The sequence below is a fragment of the Mastomys coucha genome, unplaced genomic scaffold (assembly GCF_008632895.1).
Source record: "Mastomys coucha isolate ucsf_1 unplaced genomic scaffold, UCSF_Mcou_1 pScaffold16, whole genome shotgun sequence".
Classification (NCBI taxonomy): domain Eukaryota; kingdom Metazoa; phylum Chordata; class Mammalia; order Rodentia; family Muridae; genus Mastomys; species Mastomys coucha.
In genome coordinates, this window is record NW_022196898.1 from 51706019 (window position 1) to 51725990 (window position 19972).

General features: G+C 41.4%; 2 protein-coding genes and 1 pseudogene across 10 annotated transcripts in view; 1 reads left to right on the forward strand and 2 right to left on the reverse strand.

Moving 5' to 3' along the window:
* Nucleotides 1–2435, reverse strand: part of Olfml3 (olfactomedin like 3) — an 8845-nt gene extending 6410 nt beyond the window's left edge. The window contains exon 1 of the mRNA XM_031375042.1: nt 2339–2435. The gene's annotated coding sequence lies outside the window, so the exon portion shown is untranslated. The remainder of the gene's footprint in view (nt 1–2338) is intronic.
* Hipk1 (homeodomain interacting protein kinase 1) overlaps nt 640–19972 on the reverse strand; it is a 52471-nt gene continuing 33138 nt past the window's right edge. For 2 of the 8 annotated variants that reach the window (XM_031375032.1, XM_031375034.1), the window contains exons 8-16: nt 18860–19085; nt 13874–13995; nt 12974–13108; nt 10126–10268; nt 9527–9709; nt 8680–8886; nt 5605–5846; nt 3465–3595; nt 1684–2532 (exon numbers count right to left, since the gene is read on the reverse strand). In XM_031375032.1, coding sequence (XP_031230892.1) covers nt 2044–2532; nt 3465–3595; nt 5605–5846; nt 8680–8886; nt 9527–9709; nt 10126–10268; nt 12974–13108; nt 13874–13995; nt 18860–19085 — 1878 coding nt within the window. In that variant the 3' untranslated portion in view covers nt 1684–2043. Of the gene's footprint in view, nt 2533–3464; nt 3596–5604; nt 5847–8679; nt 8887–9526; nt 9710–10125; nt 10269–12973; nt 13109–13873; nt 13996–18859; nt 19086–19972 lie in introns of all 8 variants that reach the window. The other 6 variants (XM_031375038.1, XM_031375033.1, XM_031375036.1 and 3 more) reach the window with 6 other exon arrangements.
* On the forward strand, nt 7913–8276 carry LOC116093538 (annotated as a pseudogene). Its single transcript, XR_004119740.1, has one exon. The product of XR_004119740.1 is annotated as a DNA-directed RNA polymerases I, II, and III subunit RPABC4 pseudogene (transcript).

Sequence of the window (19972 nt, forward strand, 5' to 3'; positions counted from 1 at the left end):
AAAAAAAAAAAGCAAAGTTTACCAGTAACGACAACTATGCACAGAAAGGACTGTTACGTGGAAAAGAGAAAAAGGAACCCCATCCTAAGTGATTGCACACACTTCCGAATATGCATATTCAGCACTGGCTTCACTGCTCTCACCTGCTTCCTGAATTCTCACAGAAGCCAGGGAGCAAGGCACAGTGAGAGAGCCACATTGGGGAATGCTTCTGTGAGAACTGAGCTGAAGATCCAGAATGAACGGGGACAGAGGTGGCAGTAAAAGAGGAAAGCTGCGGCTGTGACTTTTCACTGTCGCAGGGAGACTGAGAACAACGCACTTACACAACACAGCCACTAAACCTGTTCTGTTAAATCCCAGCGGACAACCTGGGGTCCCCTGGGGCTTGCTGGTCATCCTAAGGCAAGCTCACTGTAAACTCTATTAACCACTACATTATCATATAAGGCACTACAATAAGGGAAGAGAGGAGAGGAGGAAGGAAGAGACACACACTGAACAACTCCTCACCAGACACACCTGTGCAAAACAATCCCAAGGGTCTCCTCTCTTTGCAGGCAACGCCCCTGCTCACTCAGCACTACAGTAATATGCTCTAATAGAATTGCAGTTAGTTCACATACATTCCAACAAGTATCAGTTCATTTTGGTTTAAATACAATGGAGACATAATCCATCTCCGGGGTAACACTGGAGGATCAGATACACACTAAATACACAATTCAAGTGTAATCACTACACATTTGATTACAAATAACATTTTGATTTAGAGGAAAAATTGTTATATTTTTTCTAATCAATATGTACATATTTAATTATGCAAAATATTAAAACACCACCATTACAAAACTTCTAAAATATTTTTAAATTCAGTAATAAACTTTTAAAATATTTTCTGCAATTCCTACATGCACTTATTATATAAGTCTTAGTAAGAGAGCATTCAATTTGCTGTTGGCATACAAAGGAAGCTACTTTAAAGTATAAAAGCTACACACAACTTATCTGGTTTTTAGTTTCTTTAGCTTTCCCCTCAAATAAGTCACATGAACAGAAGGGAGAGATGAGGAAAACCCAGAAGTGTATTGAAAATTCATAGAAATCTTAGGCAATGTTCATCAGTGCCAGCATCTCATCCTAAAGAGATTTTGCATACTATTGTATGCAAAAACCACCATACACTTACCACCTCACTGGCTTTTCTAGTAGGAGAATTTAAGTGAAACCAGAGAGAGGAGGAGGGCTTTAAAACAATAATCTAAGAAAGAATCCATGGTCTTCATTTAGAATGAATCCTGGTGGGCACGGCCCTCACCCTTAGCAGCAGGCGCTGGCTGCCTTTTTAGCGCGCTGCTCGGTAAGGAACGCAGCAGCGAGCAAGCGCAGCAGGGGCTGCACAGGTTTCAGTACTCAGCTAGTTTTACTAAAATCGTAACAACTGCCCAATAAGGATAGCATGACATGAAAAGTTTCGATGTGCCATAAGCAAAGATCAGCTCTTGAGGAGAAATGCCTGATAGCAAAGTACAGCTTTCGTAAGCTGCTTTCAAAATAAAAGGCAAGGAAGTCTTGTGTTTTAGTTTTTTAAACAAACAAAAAGTAATGACTCTTTCTCATCTGTTACAAGATTTCAAATCCTTTATCAACATTTTTCCTCATAAAGAAGAGCTTTACTGCTTCTTAAAAACATTTAGAGAAACCAAGTCAAAGACACCAAATGTATGACAGAGGGTAACTTCAGAACGATCTTTCTTCCTTGATAACTGCAGAAGATGGGCTTCTGAGCTCTCCCAACGGCCAAAAATGCTGTCACAAGAATAAAGAATTAAAAAATAGGGCAGACTTGGGAGACTACAACAATGCAGTCAACACTGAGAGCTGTTCCCCAGAGAAAAGCATTCTGCTTCAGTGGGCCCCTGCAGAACGAGCGAGCGGCTGGCTAGGAACTTTCAAGAGGAGATAATGGAGGTGCCCTCCAGAGCCCATTAAGAACTCAGGGCTAGTAGCAGGCAGCCACGGAGCCTCCCTCGTGCTCATCTACTACAAATACGAATACTGACTGATCTTGGTAGGACTCAGTGGGTATCCAGTGTAAATTGTTGAGCCTCGGGAAGACCCAATGTAGGACTGAGTGGCAAACTGGTGTTGGTACTGAGCAGGGGCCACACTGGCAGAAGTGAGGAGGCTAGGCCCAACACTGACAGGAACCTGATGCACCAGAGTGCTAGGGTGGGTGGTATAAGCTGCAGCATGCCTTGAGGAACCCTGGGGGGAGAAAAGATGAGCAATGGAACTGGTGGAACCCAATGCAGCAGCAGAAGTGGGGGCAGCGTACGTATACAGGTGAGGCTGGCTTGGCAGGTGAGCAGGGGCTGGGGCCAAGTGTGGGTGCCCCGTCGAGTGCAGTGGGCTGCCATGCTGGAAGGCGTAGGGGGCTTGGGAGAGCGGGGCCACAAATGCCTGCTGTCTGCGGGGAGCAGGGTTGCTGCTTCTTTCCTGCGAGGTTGGAGCTGACGATGACTGCTGGTTCTGGAAGGAGGAAGAAGGGAATGAGGAATCTTGAGGTCACTCTGGTTCATGGCGCCAAAGGCCTTGAGGCTCTCACATGTATTATTTCTGGAATCTCCCAGTCAGGCAATAAAAGCTAATTGAGCCAACTATGCCTCTGCCTCTTGGAAGAACAGATCCTAACTCCGCTCAAGAAAGCAAGAGTTTGCTCCTAAGTATAAAAGTATGAGAGAGGAAGTGGAGAATCTTCCATTCCTACAGGTTAATAACTTAACTCATCCTGTCCTGGAATCAGTGGTTTTGTTAACTGACTTGTCTTACTGTTTTCTTTTGCTCTCCTCTAAGCTCGCCTCAGCTCTCTTTAGTATAGACCTCTAGGACCTGTGCTAACTCAACTTCCATTTGCACCTGCGTGTGTTCTCCTCTCTCTCTCTCTCTCTCTCTCTCTCTCTCTCTCCTGTAAACAGCTAAGCCCTCATTCTGATACTTCTGGGAGACATCACACAAGCCCCAGAGTTTTAGCTGAGAAAGTGGGGAACAGAAATGGAATAGAATACCCCTCACTATCCCATCAGAAGATCACAGGGAAGGATAGGGTGTGTCCCAAACTCAAGAAACAGTTAGGATTAGAACCAGCCACTTTAATAATTAAGTGGCTTTCTCAGTGTTGACTCAGGTAAACAGGGTAAGGCTCCAGTTACTTATGGCCTGAGGATAAAGGAAGAGAATCTGGTTCAAAACATGTATGGCGGAGCAGTACATCCCCTACACACTCACTGATCAAATGAAGAGCCGTAGCACATGCAGGTACGACGCCGGCCACAGAACACCAGATGTTTGACACAAAAGGAGCTTCATTTGGCTTTATTCAGCAGTCCAGCCAGAAGCAGGGTTCTCCAAAGAGTAACAACAGGGAAGAACTCAAACAGAAGGTAGCAGCCCCTAGCGCTTACCTGGCTAAGGTTGAGTGGCTGCACCGCGCCGGCTCCCCCTCGTTGAGCTCGGTACCCTGTGGGAGTAATACAGCATCCAGATGACTGCCCACTCACTGAGGCCACTGGCTTGGTCTTACTGCTAAGGAGACCTAAAAAGGAGTCAAGGTTTAGAAGCACTGATCTAACCTCAGAGCATCACATTAGGCCACATTTTGTCTGTCATTTGCAAGAGTTAAGTCTCAGTATACCTTACTTCCTCAATTACTTTTTTTGTTTGTTTTTGCTTTTGTTTTTTGAGACAGGGTTTCTCTGTGTAGCCCTGGCTGTCCTGGAACTCACTCTGTAGACCAGGCTGGCCTCAAACTCAAAAATCTGCCTGCCTCTGCCTCCCAAGTGCAGGGATTAAAGGCGTGCACCACCACTGCCCGGCTCCTCAATTACATTTGTACCAGAACAACAAAAACTGTTTTATCCATCTCTTTTCTGTGTTGCCACAAACCCACAGAGATCCTTAAATAGAATCTCTGTAAACCTAAGTAAAACAACGTACTGTCTTATTACATATAAGGAAACACTGGAGACACAACACAGAGGATACACTCCATGCCCCCCAATGAGCCTGTACTTTTATGCCAGATGAGAAATAAATTACAATAAGTGACAATGAGAAGCTGAGATATTGGTAATTATCAGAATATTTAAAGGTCCAAAGGGTCCAAAATGAAAGCAAACTTCTATCCTTTGGGGTACTATCTTCACAGTCTATGAAACTAAAGGATGGTAGAATATAAAAGGAGCTTCCTTCTATGCTTCCAGTAGGAAACCTGGCATGTGGAGCATATTATTAAGGCATAAGTCTTAATAATTATATTCAGAAACCAGGCATCAGGATGTTCTACCTTGTCTTCAAGGCAGCAGACTACTTTCTCTATGGAGGAGAAGGGCACTGTCTTAACACAGTGTTCTTAAATTAGAACCCTTTTATGGCCTGTAAGCAGTAAGTAGAATGACCTACAATAAAACACTGTTTAAGTAAGACACAGATGGCTATTCTAACACTCCAAACTATCCCTCCCTCCTTTGCAATACAGTTGCCAATGGGAAGCAGCAGCCCAACAAGATGGCTTTTCTCAGGCCTCTCTGCATCTAGACGTTAAGAGAGGTTTATCTCCCCCAAACTTCTGATAGGATGTAAGAACCATGCAAGCCTAGCAACCAGAGATGCTTGCAGTGGGAAGTGATATAAGTAAAAGTTCTACTCTAAAATTGGGACTTGTTACTGCCTAGAACTGTTCAGCTAACACACAACTAAACTAAGGACCCCGAGCTCAGTATCCAACAGCAAAGTGGATAGAAATTATTAGGTAAAAATCAAACTAAAAAAAAAAAAAATTACTGCTATGGTTGAAAGTCTAAAGGATATGTTAAAGTCATTTTAAAAAGTTATTTGAGCCAGGCGGTGGTGGCACACACCTTTAATCCCAGCACTTGGGAGGCAGAGGCAGGTGGATTTCTGAGTTCGAGGCCAGCCTGGTCTACAGAGTGAGTTCCAGGACAGCCAGAGCTATACAGAGAAACCCTGTCTCAAAAAACCAAAAGAAAAAAAATTATTTGAATTTTATCCATGTGTGTATGTGTGTCTATGTTTGAGGATGCCCACATAGTCCAAAAGGTCTTGCTTCCCTTAGAGCTGCAGTTATACAGGCAGTGGCATGCTGCCTGATGTGGGTAACAGGAACCAAATTGGGTCTTCTGGAAGAACAGCAAGCACTTAACTACTAACTCACCATCTTCAGCTCCCAGTCATCTTTAGTATTATCAAGTCCTTCCTACTCTAGATAATTAAGTCCAAATTAGGTGTGGCAAGCCAAACTGCTTCCTGCTACTGAAGGATGTCTTATCAATTTTTCCCACCAGAGGCAAATATATTGAAAACACTATGCTGACACCAAATACAACTGCATTCCCATTAATCCGCAAATAAAGTAGGAAGATAAGTTCATCAAACAAAGTTTCCTATGACAGGGAACTGATTTCTGAATTAAGTACTATTTAAAAACATCTATGCTTAGCTTTAACCACTGACATAGTCTAGCTAAATATTAAATATATACACATCCAAGGAAACTTGGATTCTGACTGCAAAGATCCTCCTTACCTGAGGCCTGTGTTGCTACAGTGCAGTCTCCAAGCTGTGTTTTCAAAGGAGGCACAATGATAGTACGGGTGCCAATGCCATCTGCTGCAGTCCTGCCAGGTCCCTCCAGAAGTGTCCCACTGTTTCCCCGCAGAGCACTCAGTGTGTCTGTAGGATATGGGCTGCTCAGGGAGGAGGCAGAGTCTGGAGAGTCATTGACAGTCACATAACTGATGACATTAGACCTTGCCTTCAGGCTCGAGCTGGGGAGAAGAGAATGCAGACAGTTATCACTTTTATAACACATCAGCCTTCTAAGTGATGTATCTTACTGGGTCTGTAGCTCTCTCCTAACAACGGTGACAGGAACCACGGCAGCTAAAAGCTAATATTAATCTGTATCAGGCACTGCTTTCACACACTGTAACCAGCCAGGGAATCTTTTCAACCCTGCACAACAGGCAGTATTACCCCACCCCTATTTTGTAGATAAGGAAATGAAAACATAGCCAAGGAATTTATACAAGGTCATACAAAGCATAAATGGTAAAGACAGCACTCAGACCCAGGATAAAACGACCTTGCAGTCCACAGTCACCCATGTTGCCGCTTAGCTATTCCCACTTGTAGTTCTGACAGTAATAGTCTTCAAAGCACTGCTTTTCCTCCTTTATCGTTTCCTTAGATTCAAATGTTCCTGTCTTTAATCAAACTTCTCACTATAGGTTTTGTTTTGTTTTTCATTTGTTTGAGGCAGAGTCTTGCTACGTAGCCCAGTATGGCCTAAAATTCAAATTCTCCTGCCTCTGCTTCCCAAATACTGCAATAACAGGTGTGTACTGTAACACCATGCCCAGCTTCACTGTTCTGAAAAGGATTCCATAATGAATCTCACTTTACCATCTTCAACTTTCCTTATTTTTTAATAGGATTGGCTTCAGTCAGAGAAATCATGGGGGCTACACCTCAGAGATAACTTTTGCTATTAGTCTGTCACTTTCTTTCACCAAAAGGTTTACTTTTTTTCTCTTCCCTAAATCAGTTCAATGAGCACCTTCAAAACATGACTTGCAAGTTCACCTAAAAGGAATGAAATGCTTTCTAACTTTGTTTTTCCAAGTTCATTCAAACTTCACTTAGGAAGCTGGAAACGGTTCATTAAGAGTGCTTGTTGCAGGCAGAGGCAGGCGGATTTCTGAGTTCTAGGCCAGCCTGGTCTACAAAGTAAGTTCCAGGACAGCTAGGGCTATACTGAGAAACCCTGTCAGGAAAAAAAAAAAAGGAAGGAAGGAAGGAAGGAAGGAAGGAAAGAAGGAAGGAAGGAAGGAAAAGGGAAAAAAAGAGTGGTTGTTGCTCTCTCTTTCAGAGGTCCAGAGCTCAGTTCCCAAGCACCCAAGTCAGGCAGCCCATAAGCACTGTAACTCCGGCTTCAAGGGACCCCATGTCTTCTCCCAGCTTCCACAGGCACCCGAGCATGAATAATAAATCTTTATCTTATTTGCTTATTTATTTATTCATAGATTTTTTTTTTTTAAAAAAAGACAAGATCCCACTGTATAGCCCCTTTGGCTAGCCTAATATTTGTAATGTAGACCAGGCTGGCTTCAAACTCATTATAGATTTGCCTGCCTCTGCCTCCTGAGTACTGGAATTAAAGGCATGTGCCACCACATCTGGAATTTAATAAATCTTTAAAGCTCACTTAGTTATAATTTGGTAAAGTCTCTTAATTCACTTTCATGTATGACATCTACCTTCGTAGGTAAAAGGTCACACCTGTCACCAAAAGCTCAATAAAGAACATCACACAGATCACTCAAGGCACGCTGCACAGTTCTTAAACTTCCCAGTACCCTCTCAATAAACTGCCTAGTTAAGGACAGCGGTGTGGCTTGAGTGACGGCGGTCCCCCATAAGCTGACTTGGGTCCCAGTTGGTGTCAATGCTTGGGAAAGCTATGGAATCTTTTGGAGGTAGAGCTTTGCTAGAGAACACATACCACTGGAGCAGGTTTTGAGATTTTTACAGCCTGGCTTCCCTTCCTGTTCTTTGTCTGCTTCCTCAGTGTGAATCAAGTGTGCTCAGCCAGCTTCCAGACTCACACTCCTGCTTCTAAGTCTTCCCCACCATGAGACTGACCATATTTATGTTCTCTGAACCTCTAAGCCAAAATGTACCATTTTGCTTCTAACTTGCTTTTTGTCAAGATGTTCTACACAGCAACAGAAAAATAACTAATATAATTGGCAAAAAATGCTATATAAAAGGAAATAAGCTGGGGAAGAAGCTTTTGTGTGCTCTGAGAAGAGACGCTTCTTCAAGCTGCGGAGGCACTAACAATGGATACCCAGAAAGATGTCCAATCACCAAAGCCGCAGCCAATGATATATATTTGTGGAGAGTGTCACACCGAAAATGAGATAAAATCCAGGGATCCAATCAGATGCAGAGAATGTGGATACAGAATAATGTACAAGAAAAGGACTAAAAGATTGGTGGGTTTTGATGCTCGATGAAATGGGGAGTTCAGGAGTGTCTTCATTCATACATTTGCTTCATTTATGTTTCTCTTTAATGTATAGCATTTTAACTTAGTTTACTTAATGATTACAACTGGGTATATCTATGATTTCACTTTAGAAATGCAATTTGTATTTTAATACTTTGTATAAAGGAAATTTTGATTCAAAAAAAAAAAGGAAATAAGCTGATATTCAAGTTCTTCAGCTTTCAGACCATATAAGGACTAACATCCAACCTATGCTTACAAATTACCTTCCTTCTGTCTGCCCTTTGTCTTTTGTTCTTGTTGTTTTCAGTCAAAATTGCCCTTTAATACAGCTATCAGACAAAGACTAAAGGTGTGCTGATGTAGCCGGGCAGTGGTGGCGCACGCCTTTATTCCCAGCACTTGGGAGGCAGAGGCAGGCGGATTTCTGAGTTAGAGGCCAGCCTGGTCTACAGAGTGAGTTCCAGGACAGCCAGGGCTATACAGAGAAACCCTCTCTTGAAGAAAAAGAAAAAAAGAAAAAAGAAAAAAGGTGTGTTGATGTTAACAAAGGCAGACAATACCTGGCAACCTTTTGCCTAGCTTACCTATTGGGCTTGTATTTGTTGTCCTCTTCTTCATCGGTGTCACTACGGATAGTGATGACACTCACAGGAGGGCTGGGAGTATCTGGAATGATGATTGGCTGGTGCTGGTCTTGGACAGGGACTAGGGAATTATAAGAAGATGTGGTGCGAAGAGGACTACTCCCAACCAGAGAATAAACTTGAGAAGGCAGAACTTCCAGAGAGGATCTGTGGAAAAGTTCACAAGTTAAGACTAGCTGGCCCTTGCCCCACCATTCCAACTTCACATCCTTTCCTCTAACTTTCTAACTGCTTTCTGGTTCTTCTTTACCTAATCACTAATACATTTAACTATAAAAGTTCTAATAAAAAACTCATGATCCTGGCTACTGCTCCAATAAGAACATATTTGTAATTTTATGCACCTCTGTCCCAAGGTTAAGTTTTACTCTATAAAAAGTAGGAAGAAAAGTGAAAACATGTTTGGCCAGACAGCTCAGTACTTCCTACCCTAACCTGACAGCCTGAATTCAATCCCAGTGACTCTTGGACCTTGTCCTTTTACCTACATATATCTGCCAAGGCATGTTCACCACATACACATACACACATACTCACTTTACTTCACATCACACAAATAGTAAAATACAGCAAAAAATTAAAACATTATAAAGGTGGCCTGGATCCAAAGTGACAGCAGACATAAAAGATGATCATATCAAGGTCACACCACCCAGATGAAAAGATCAGCTCATGCTCAATTTGGCAGGTACTTGCTACTTCAAACCTAAAATACCTATACTGTGGCAATCAACACCAGACAACATAACTCTTCAAGTTTTAAGTGAAGGACCTAACGCAGACTTACTTGGATGAGGCTGGAGCAGACTGCTTATTCTTCTTTGAAGGGAGGGAACTAGACTGTTGTTGTCTGACAACATGGGCAACACCAACATTCAGAGGCTGGGCAGTGGCCAAGGTCACGTGGTTAGTCAGCAAAGATGGCTGCTGCATGATAGTGCTGTACTGGTTGCCATGAGAGTGGGCATTCCTGTACCACATAAAGAAACAGAAGAGTGACTCCCCAAACCACTAAAATACTGGACCAAATGGGTGCAAGAGCCATTTAAGCACAGCTCTGTTTTACTTTTTACAGTCAGTCGCTGGGACTGTAAGGCTTTAAGATCTCACTGTGTTCTTTCCAATTACTTAAGGCCTGTTTAAATATGAAGTTAATGATTCCTGACCACAGAACCTGCACTTTCTTATATTTCAAATATTTCCTATTTTTCTTATGACTCTTTCTAGACTGTTGGCTCTTTTTCTCAAAGGATTTCAAATATAAAATCTCCTTTCTTTCTAGTCTCTTCACATCAAGTATTCCTATTCTGTAGACTCCTACCCATACAAATTTGCAGAGGGAAGGGAGGGGTAGGAGGGGGCGGGGCGGGGTATGCTTGTGCTTGCCTCCAGTCAGCTAGCTGCTGGCTGCTCCCCATGGCCTCTGGAATCACGGCAGCAGGCTGGACAGAGTTGTGTAGAGCTACCCCAGGCAGTTGCTGCCAAGCTGAAGGCAGGAGAATTTGTTGGGTTCCTCCAGGCCAGGCTTGCTGCAAAGAAACACATGAGAGATCCAGACTTGACTCATTCTTAGCTTTTTATTTTGTTTCTCAGATGAAAGAAAAAGTTGTATATTAAAAAAATGTTTGTAGATTGTTAACTTGCAGAGATTAAAAAAGAGAGAGCGGAAGTACAGAGGGCTCACTGGTGGTTGAAGACTGTGAGAGGGAAAGAGGCTTTGCTGATGCTCCTTTGGCCATCAGCATAGCCTTACCACAGGCTACTAAGAAACAAAGGCCCCTGCAGGTATGGGTTTCTGTGCTGTTAACAAAGGGAACCTGGAGGTTCAAGCAAACCCTAGTGAAATAATATTCTTTTCACAAAAGCCTACAGGAGGACTTGCTTAGAAAATAGAAATTCTAAAATTTGAATGCCAATCAGATTTAGACAACAGATCAATTCAACCCATAAAATATAGGACAGAATTGTCCCCTTTATTAGAAGAATAGAAAATATAGCAGACATGGATGACCAAATACCAAATGTTTTGGTAAATAAGCTGATACCAACTAAAGATAGCTGAAAACATTACTTTTAGCTATATGATAGAATTAAAAATTAAATCAATGAACAAAAATTTTTCTAAATTTTTAAAGCACCACATTGTTTTTAAAGGTTGCCAAAAATGTATGTTCTATGTATCATTAGTAGAAATGCATTCTAGCACTGTACTAATCACTACAGGAAAATAGAGGACTTCTAGTTTTTAAGAAACAATGATGGTGCTTGGGATAGACTGAGTAACAACATACATTTTCTGTACTTCTTACAGAAACTGGCACATTCTGAAAAAATATGTAACAAGTTTCTTTTTTAAATCTGAGATCCATAGTGCAATTCACCTACGAGGGTACATATGGTTCTGTTTCATGAATTTCAAATTGCAAGCCCATCAAAACAGTTTCAAAAATATTTCTGCAAGTAACAGATCCACTTGTTACAAATACTGGTTCCAAACAAGAAGCCTTCTGAGCAGAGAAACCGCAAACACGTCTGCTACCATAGGCAGAATTGAAAACAAAACAGAACAGAACAGAAAATAAGAGATGTTAAGTCACACCATGCGTCTTTCCATAAGCCAACACCTGCGCAAGACAAAGCGTGTAGTTTAATACAGAGCAAGAAATAACATTTCAATGGGAGGCAGAAATCTGGCGTTCCAAGCGACGAACTGTTTTGACAGAGGAAGAACAAAAATATGCAAAGCTTAACAAATGGCTAGAGCAAACTTAAGAAGAGCAGCAAAGGTGAAAAGTCAACTGACATTTCCAATCTCAAAACTATTATAAGTGAGCAAATTAAAAGGTGGGCCAACCAAGTTGGAATTATCTCTGACTCCCTAGCACTCAGGTTTTATGCTTACGAGAAACAATCCACAGGTGGCAAAGACTTTTAAACTGAAAACCAAACAAGTTCCATGCAAGTATGTTTCTGAAAGCATTTTAGTTCATGAATACTTGAGATATAACAGAAATTTAAATCCACTGTGAAAGATAAATAAATACCAGGAGATCCAAAAGTATCACTTAGGTTTGCAGAGGCTTACCTCATTTTAAATGTCAAATAATGAAATGCTGGATTTGAAATAAACAATTCTAACTCCACCAAAATAAACCAAACCAAAGCACAGCCTAAACCACCGGAGGTCACGATTCCTAGCATACACTTCGAAGCCAGCGGCCTTGCTCCCATCTGAGCTGGACACACCGCCACTCACTCATCTGAGCTGGACACACCGCCACTCACTCATCTGAGCTGGACACACCGCCACTCACTCATCTGAGCTGGACACACTGCCACTCACTCATCTGAGCTGGACACACCCGCCACTCACTTAGCTTTTCACACTGACTTTCCCCCGCAGGACTTCTAATAACAAAGTACTGTATTTGCAAGTTTGTCAGCCATATTTCCATCTTTGTATTGCAATTTATTTGTAATATAATTTGTCAAAACAATCCCAAAAAATAGGGATACAATACAAATAATTAATTTAATTTAATTAAATAATTTAATTTAATTTAATAATTTAATTTAAATAATTTAATTCTGAAGAGAAGAATGACCTAAGTGTATTTTAAAGGGAACATCCTTACATGGAAGATGAAAGGCGCCACTAAGCGTGAATGACAAAAAGCACTATCTTCAGACAGTCACAGAAGGGAGTCATGTGATGAGAAGCCATACGTTAAGACCATTTTAAACATTTCTATACACACAAAAGTTCTAGGAGATCAAGATAACAAAAGGGAGCAGCTAGCTTGACAGGGAGTTCAAATTTTGGCATCTGGATACCTGTGGCAGGGCCAAATGGAAGGCCATTCACTTGCTTCTATCTCAAAAGACAAGGGTAAGAGAGGGCAGAAAGCAGGTGGGAGTGTTGAAGCTTGCCTGTGGCTACACAAAGAGCATTAACCACACTAGGCTGGCAAAGAAGAGCCACACTGATCCTCAGAGGCAAACAGTGCTTCAGCAAATGTTAGGGAGGAAGCAATGAGACATTAAGATGTAGCAAGGACACAGCAGCCACAAGATGGCACATGCTTCCATGCCCTCTGCAAAGACTAAGCTAGGTTTTTTGGTTTTGTTTTTAATGAGAAAACCAGAAGAACAGAACAAAAACAAACAGGAAAAAATAAAAAAAGCAAGCAAGCCAAGAAACTCCGTTAGTAACACAATCAAGTGAGGGAATTACCAGTACAGCAGCAGTCTGTTCAACCAGCGCCGGCCGGCCTGCTGCGCAGCTCAGGGTAAAGGGCACCGCATACTGCGGCGTGATGGTGGCTACTTGAGGGTGGAGAGTTGCTACCATTAGTGGTGTACAGCTTCCCTGAAATGTAGATTAGGCAGGTGAGTGAATAAACACCGAGCAGGTTATTTGGGTTCAGACGGGTTCTTATCCCCCCAAGTCATTACTGGCAATGAGCTAAACTCCTACCACCTAAACGCCCATGCCGGACACAGCCTTTCCCATGCAGCTGTGAGTGGCTTAGCCCACTAGGCCAAAAGCCAATGGTATCAGGTACAAAGAGGCTAGGAATCTGTCCTGGGCCAGATTCTCAACATCCTATAAAACAGGCATTTCATTTATGAAGAAATCTTCCTTAGACTCACAAAATAAGTTTTTGGATTTTAGAATTTCTTGTATGTTGTGGACCATAAACATTTACATATGAATTCAAAGTGTAATGTTGTATACTATACAAATCCTTTATGACTTTGTCTATGACCTTAGTTTCTCAATCATCTGGAAAATATAACATTTTAAAGTTTTCTACTAAACACATGGAATGAAAGATTATTATATTTGAGGAGGTAGATTGATGTGAATAAAACCTTACATTTTACAATAAAAAAATTCTGTCATGACCATTTCTCAATGCACAGAATGTCATCTCTACAAGTCTAGAGAGATAATGGTAAAGTTGTAAGGACAGAAATATTCTGTTTTGTTAGAGATATTTCATTTTAAGACGTCTGATTCATGAGCAAGAAAGATCTTACAGTCAAAGCAAACACCACTTTTTTTTTAGGACAAAATATTTGATTCTCAATGGTGCTTCAGCAATACTGCATACACTGTTCTGGCTTTTACCTGTGTGAGCACTCCTGACTGGATCTGTAGAGGCTGAGCAGCGGGCGCCTGGGGTACAATTGGCACAGCATTATCCATCCTCACAGGGAATCCAGAATGTTTTGTTGTTGCTTGAAGCCCAGCTGATGGAGAAAACATCACAGTTAGACTGCTTTGCTGGGTCTAAACATACTGTGGGTTGTTACTGTGTGTTTTCTTCACTGCTCAGGTTTAATTCTAGACACTTAAGACAAAGCCTTTCCATTCACAAAAGATACCACAGTTAAGAAAAGGAGGCAAGTTAAATTAGTGGAAGGCATTTAATACAGGGAAGGCTGGCTTAAGGGAATATAAACTCTTACTGTTAGAATATTTATTCCATTCCCATTATCAGTACAGGCAAAAGCCAGACAACTTCCACTCTTATGTCACATTTACCTTGCAGTTCACTAGGGGGATAGCTAAGGAAGAAAGTACTTTCAGACAGACTGTAATCTATCAAGAACAGAGAACTGAACACCACTCGGTACTTTACTGTTATCCTCTTGTGTAGAATGTCTTAAAGGGCATTTTTCTCCTCAAAAAAAAAAAAAAAAGTAACCTAGCTCAAAAATTAGTTACATGTCATAGCTAAAGATAAAAGTTTTTAAAGTAAAGTCAACAGCAAAGAAGAAGTAATGCCTAAAATAAAAGCAGGTGTGCTGGCGTCTAGAGCCAGCTCCTTACTCTAGGACGTGGCTCTTTTGGAGCTTCTCACCTAACTCTCTTAGAGAGCAGCTGGGAAAGTGAACTGTTGCTAGTAAATGGTCCTGTGTCTTACTTATCTCACCTGATTATGCTTTTGGCATAAACAATGTTTCCTGTAAATGGTATTGTCTTGCTCTGGGGGAAAGGGCCCCACACAGTTCTTCCTGTCAAGCCTACAGAGCCTAGATTTCTATGTACCTACCCTCCTGCCAGGACTCTCACCAAAGTTGACATTTCTGTCCTGCCTCTCTCCTGTCTATTAATGCCTGCAATTCTGCTAAGTGAAAGCACAACATTTTAATTAGAAGACTCCTAAGCTATGGCCAATCCTAACCCCCTCTGTAGGCCCCCTGTGGTCTTCCTGCTCCAGTCTTTCAAATGCTGAGACTCCAGGTGAGTGCCCCTATTTCTGGCCTACTGGGCATTCCTACAGCGTGCCTGCCATGCAAGCCAAGCATATTACTACTATTTTCAGTCAGTCTTTCAATTTTCTGTGAGTAATTTATGAGGAATTTAGGAATAAGCTGTGGTTAAGAAAAAAGTATTCTAGAAAAGTTCAAAGATGGAATAGTAAAATCAGATTTAAGACTTTTGAAGATAACTAAATTTTTTTTTCTAAAGATTTATTTATTATATATAGGTACATTGTAGCTGGCTTCAGACACACCAGAAGAGGGCATCAGATCTCATTATGGATGGTTGTGAGTCACCATGTGGTTGCTGGAATTTGAACTCAGGACCTCTGGAAGAGCAGTTGGTGCTCTTACCCACTGAGCCATCTCACCAGCCCACTAAAATTTAAAGATATTAAATTTGAAGATAATAAAATTTAAAAGTTGTCAGCCATGCAGCCTGCGGCACTATTATCCAATAGGAAAGCAATGCCATGCAAAACTCTTGTCTAGATAGAGTCTCTGGACAATCACTAACTCAGGACAGTGTTGTATATTAGCTTCCCAAAACTTGTAGGACTTCGGAAGTAGACTCTAGGAGGAATGCTCATGGATGGCTCCCAGAGTGATAAAATAAAAGGGGACAAGATTACAGACTAGTCACCACTGGGCACATATGCACTACACTGGTCGAGTGGAATAGTGTGGAAAGGAATTTACAGTACTGACCTATAAATGCTCAGTTGCTGGGTTTGCTTAGGCTGAAGCACAGCAGTGCGGCTAAGTTACAACTAGTTGCTTCTTTCTACCACAAATAAAAACAAAGACTGCCAAAGGGCATTCATTTGTCCTGGAATCCTGAGCTAAGAGAACAGGGGTTATTTTTGCTATCTTTATTTTTCATAATTCAATACTTTAAATATAGAGAACTAGAGAAATGTGAAAAGAAGGCTAAAACTGCCTGATACTCTTAAGTACAGCCATTTTGTAAAAGATAGAAAAGTGAGCAGCCTGAAGTAGAGGACTGTTGGATAACATCAGCTCATGGCTAAGGTTGGTAGGTAACCAACAACTTTATACAACTAATCCTGAAAGGCAGTATGGAGTATTTCAGTACATATGTGATAACTCCACTGCCTAGGTTCTAATTGTTCTACCATAAATTACTATACTACTTTTGGCATAAGAAGGTTTCATCATTTATAAAATGGGTTGATATGACGTACCTCCTAGAGCCATATATAAGGACAAACTGGTACCTGTAAAGGACTGCCTGGCACATATGATAATGGACTTCAGGCATCAACATCACTACCTGATTATAAACCCTTCTCATCCAAACATCTTTAAATCTGTTCTATAGCCCCTCAGGTTATCTATTCTTCTTAAACTGGGAGATTCCCCGCACCCCCCTCAAACTTACTTTTTTTTTTTTTTTTTTTGGTTTTTCGAGACAGGGTTTCTCTGTGTAGCCCTGGCTGTCCTGGAACTCACTCTGTAGACCAGGCTGGCCTCGAACTCAGAAATCCGCCTGCCTCTGCCTCCCAAGTGCTGGGATTAAAGGCATGCGCCACTACCGCCCAGCCCAAACTTACATTTATCAAATTATACCAAAAGGAGTTCTCCCACACTCCCCATACTGCCTCAGTTTACATTTTGTTCTGTTAAAGAACTCAAAAGTTCTTTTATTATTTTATCTCAGTATCATCTGAGAAGCAGCAGATAATCTCAGAATCTTACATTTGAATTGTTCCCATGGAATTTACTTTAGAAAGGGTGGGAAGAGGGATAGCTAATTTGCTACAGTCTATAGATGAATCAGTTTATGACAACCCAAAGTATAGAATCTACTCCTATGAGGCATATATAGAAAATAATTTGGAAAGTTAGGCTAAATTTGCATTTACGGATTGTGAATCTGCTCCTCCGCTCTCCCTGTGGTCTCTCCCTGGTTTACATCGCTATCGCTCTCCTGGCCTCCCGGTAAGCTCTCAGTTTCCCCCAGCCCCTCATTTCCTTCCGCTTGCTCCGACTCTGTCAGAAACCAAACAAACAAAAGTCACAATCAATAAGTAATTTAAGTAAAAAGATAAAAATGCTACCCACTTCTATATAAAATGCTAGGAGAAGCCTGGATCCTGGTTTATTCCCACATTGATACCAAGTTTCTCTTTCTCTTTTTTCAAAATTAAGGGTTTCAAGTTTGTCTACAGAGCAGTGGATTTCATCATAGGACCCTCAGACACGTCATGACACTTGGTCTCATTCATTCCCTTTCCTAGGGTCCTGCTCCTCCCTACTCCCAGCAGGCAGTTCTTTTCTCTTTCCCAGTTAGTCCCAGTGATGGTTTGTATATGCTCAGCCCAGGGAGTGGCACTATTAGAAGGTGTGGCCCTGTTGGAATAGGTGTGTCACTGTGGGTGTGGGCTATCAGATCCACTTCCTAGCTGCCTGGAAGTCAGTCTTCTCTCAAAGGACAGCAGATGGAGACTGCCATGTTCCCACTTTGATGATAGTAGACTGAACCTCTGAAGCTATAAGCCAGTCACAATTAAATGTTGTCCTTACAAGGATTGTCTTGGTCATGGTGTCTGTTCACAGCAGTAAAACCCTAACTAAGACAGTCCCTCCTCTGCTTTCCAATTATATGTTCTCCACTAGCCCATTTCCACCTCCCTTAAGTTCACTTCTTCCCCTGCCACAATCCCCTTTCTGATTTTATGACCTACACACACACACTCAGGCACACACAGTCATGCACGCACGGACACAGGATGAACATTTAAATCCAGGGTCCATATATAAAACTACATTATTACATATAAGAAAAATTACATATAAGAGAAAACATGGTATTTGTTATCTGAATGTGGCTTATTTATTGTTTTCACTTTTACTTGTTTTTGGAGGCAGTGTCTTACTCTAACACCCCATGAGCTCCTCAACCCTCCTGCTGGAATTACAGGTATGAGCCACTACAACCTGCTTGACACTAACTTCCTAAGGAAAAGCTAAGTGTGTTGTCAGAAAAGACTCAAAATAATTTAACCTTCCAAATAGCTTTCCAAAAGAACTCACACATATGTCCCAAGTTTCAGGGGGGAAAAAAAGAGAATTGAACAGACTGGATTGCAAAACAATAAGGAAAAATAAGGAAACACGGAAATATGAAAATTAATCTTACTGGAAGATAGAGTTTGAAGGCTATATGAATCACAGGCTCCAGCAAGTGTCTTAATGCCTTCCCTACGAGTGCTTCCTTTTGTAGAATTTCAGTTCAAAAAATAATAATCTGTATGACTAAACTGCTTAGTTTCTATATATTTTTTTAAGATTTATTTATTTATTATATGTAAGTACACTGTAGCTGTCTTCAGACACTCCAGAAGAGGGCATCAGATCCCCACTATAGATGGTTGTGAGCCACCATGTGGTTGCTAAGATTTGAACTCAGGACCTCTGGAAGAGCAGTCAGTGCTCTTAACCACTGGGCCATCTCTCCAGCCCAGTTTCTATATTCTTAACTATATCCTATAATAAAGTAACATCTTACTTTAGTTTAAAATGAAATGATTAGAGTCAACATATAACAATTCTGACTATAGCAACTTAAAGATGTATATATTCTAAATTCTATGACGTATATGCTTATACAAATATTTTCCTTCAATGGAAACAAATACACTATAAAGCAACTCAGTCAAGAAAATCAATGAAAAGGGAAAAAATCTACTTTGTGACAGCTCCCAATTTCAGTCATTTACATCATCAAAGTTTAAACTTGTCCAAGATCAGAACTGAACAAGTACATCCCCTAGAGCAGGCGAGTCCAATGAAATACTACAGACAGGAGAGTGTGTGGACTTACTCTGAAAGGCAGGTGGGCATACTATAAATGTTTGCTGGAATGGATCTGTCTGAGTGCAGATCTGGGTAGTCCCAGGTTGTAAGGAAACACCCTGCTGGGCAACTCCAGGAACTGGCGCTGCCGAGGATGGGTACAAAGCCGATTGGTAGTTTAGCAGCGAGACATCTGAATTAGCCAGAGAAAGAGTAGCAGCTGCTGCAGTGGAGCTAGAAGCTAGAACACTGGCCTGAAACAGATCATACAGAGACAGCATTAGAAGATGGAAGTAAGCAATATGCACATAGTCTTCATTGTTTTGATTTGGTTTGTTTTGTTTTTCCAAACAGGGTTTGTCTGTGTACACAAGGCTGATCTAGAACTCACTTTGTAGACCAGGCTGGCCTTGAACTCAGATCCACCTATCTTTTCCTTTCCAAGTGCTGGGACTAAAGGCATGCACCACTATTAGCACACCCTACCCTCCTGGCTCTCAAATTTTTTTTTGTTAAAGAAAAACTTTTGAGGTTGAGTCTCATGTAGTCCAGGCTAGCACCAAACTCCTTATATGTCCAAGAGTTCAAGACAGTTGAACTTTTTGATCCTCCTGTCTCACCTTCTAGGTGTGGGACTTATGGGTGTACCAACATACTTGCTTTATGCAAAGCAAAGGATATAATGTAGGGCCATTATGCGTGCTGGCAAGCACTAGCCAACTGAGCTATATCCTTAGCCTTAAACAATAAAAATTAAAACAGAACAAAAGGTTTATTTATTTTATTTTGTTTTTTTTAAAACAAGGTCTTCCTATGTAGTTCTGGAAGGCCTAGAATTCATTATGTAGAGCAGGCTGGCCAAGAACTTGGAGATCTGCCTGACTCTGCCTGGAATTAAAGGAGTACACCACTACGTCCAGCTTTACAGCAGGCAATTAAAAAAAAAAGCATTTATATATTTATTACACCATATGCAAGTGATGTCAAAGGACAATTTGAGGGAATGTCAGAGCTCCCCTCCTACCATATGGGTTCTGGAAGTCAAACTCAGGGTGTAGGGTGTGGCAGCGAGCGCGCTTACTCATGATGGGACCATCTTGTCAGCCCAGAACAGAACATTAAAATGTAATGTTAGCTATCT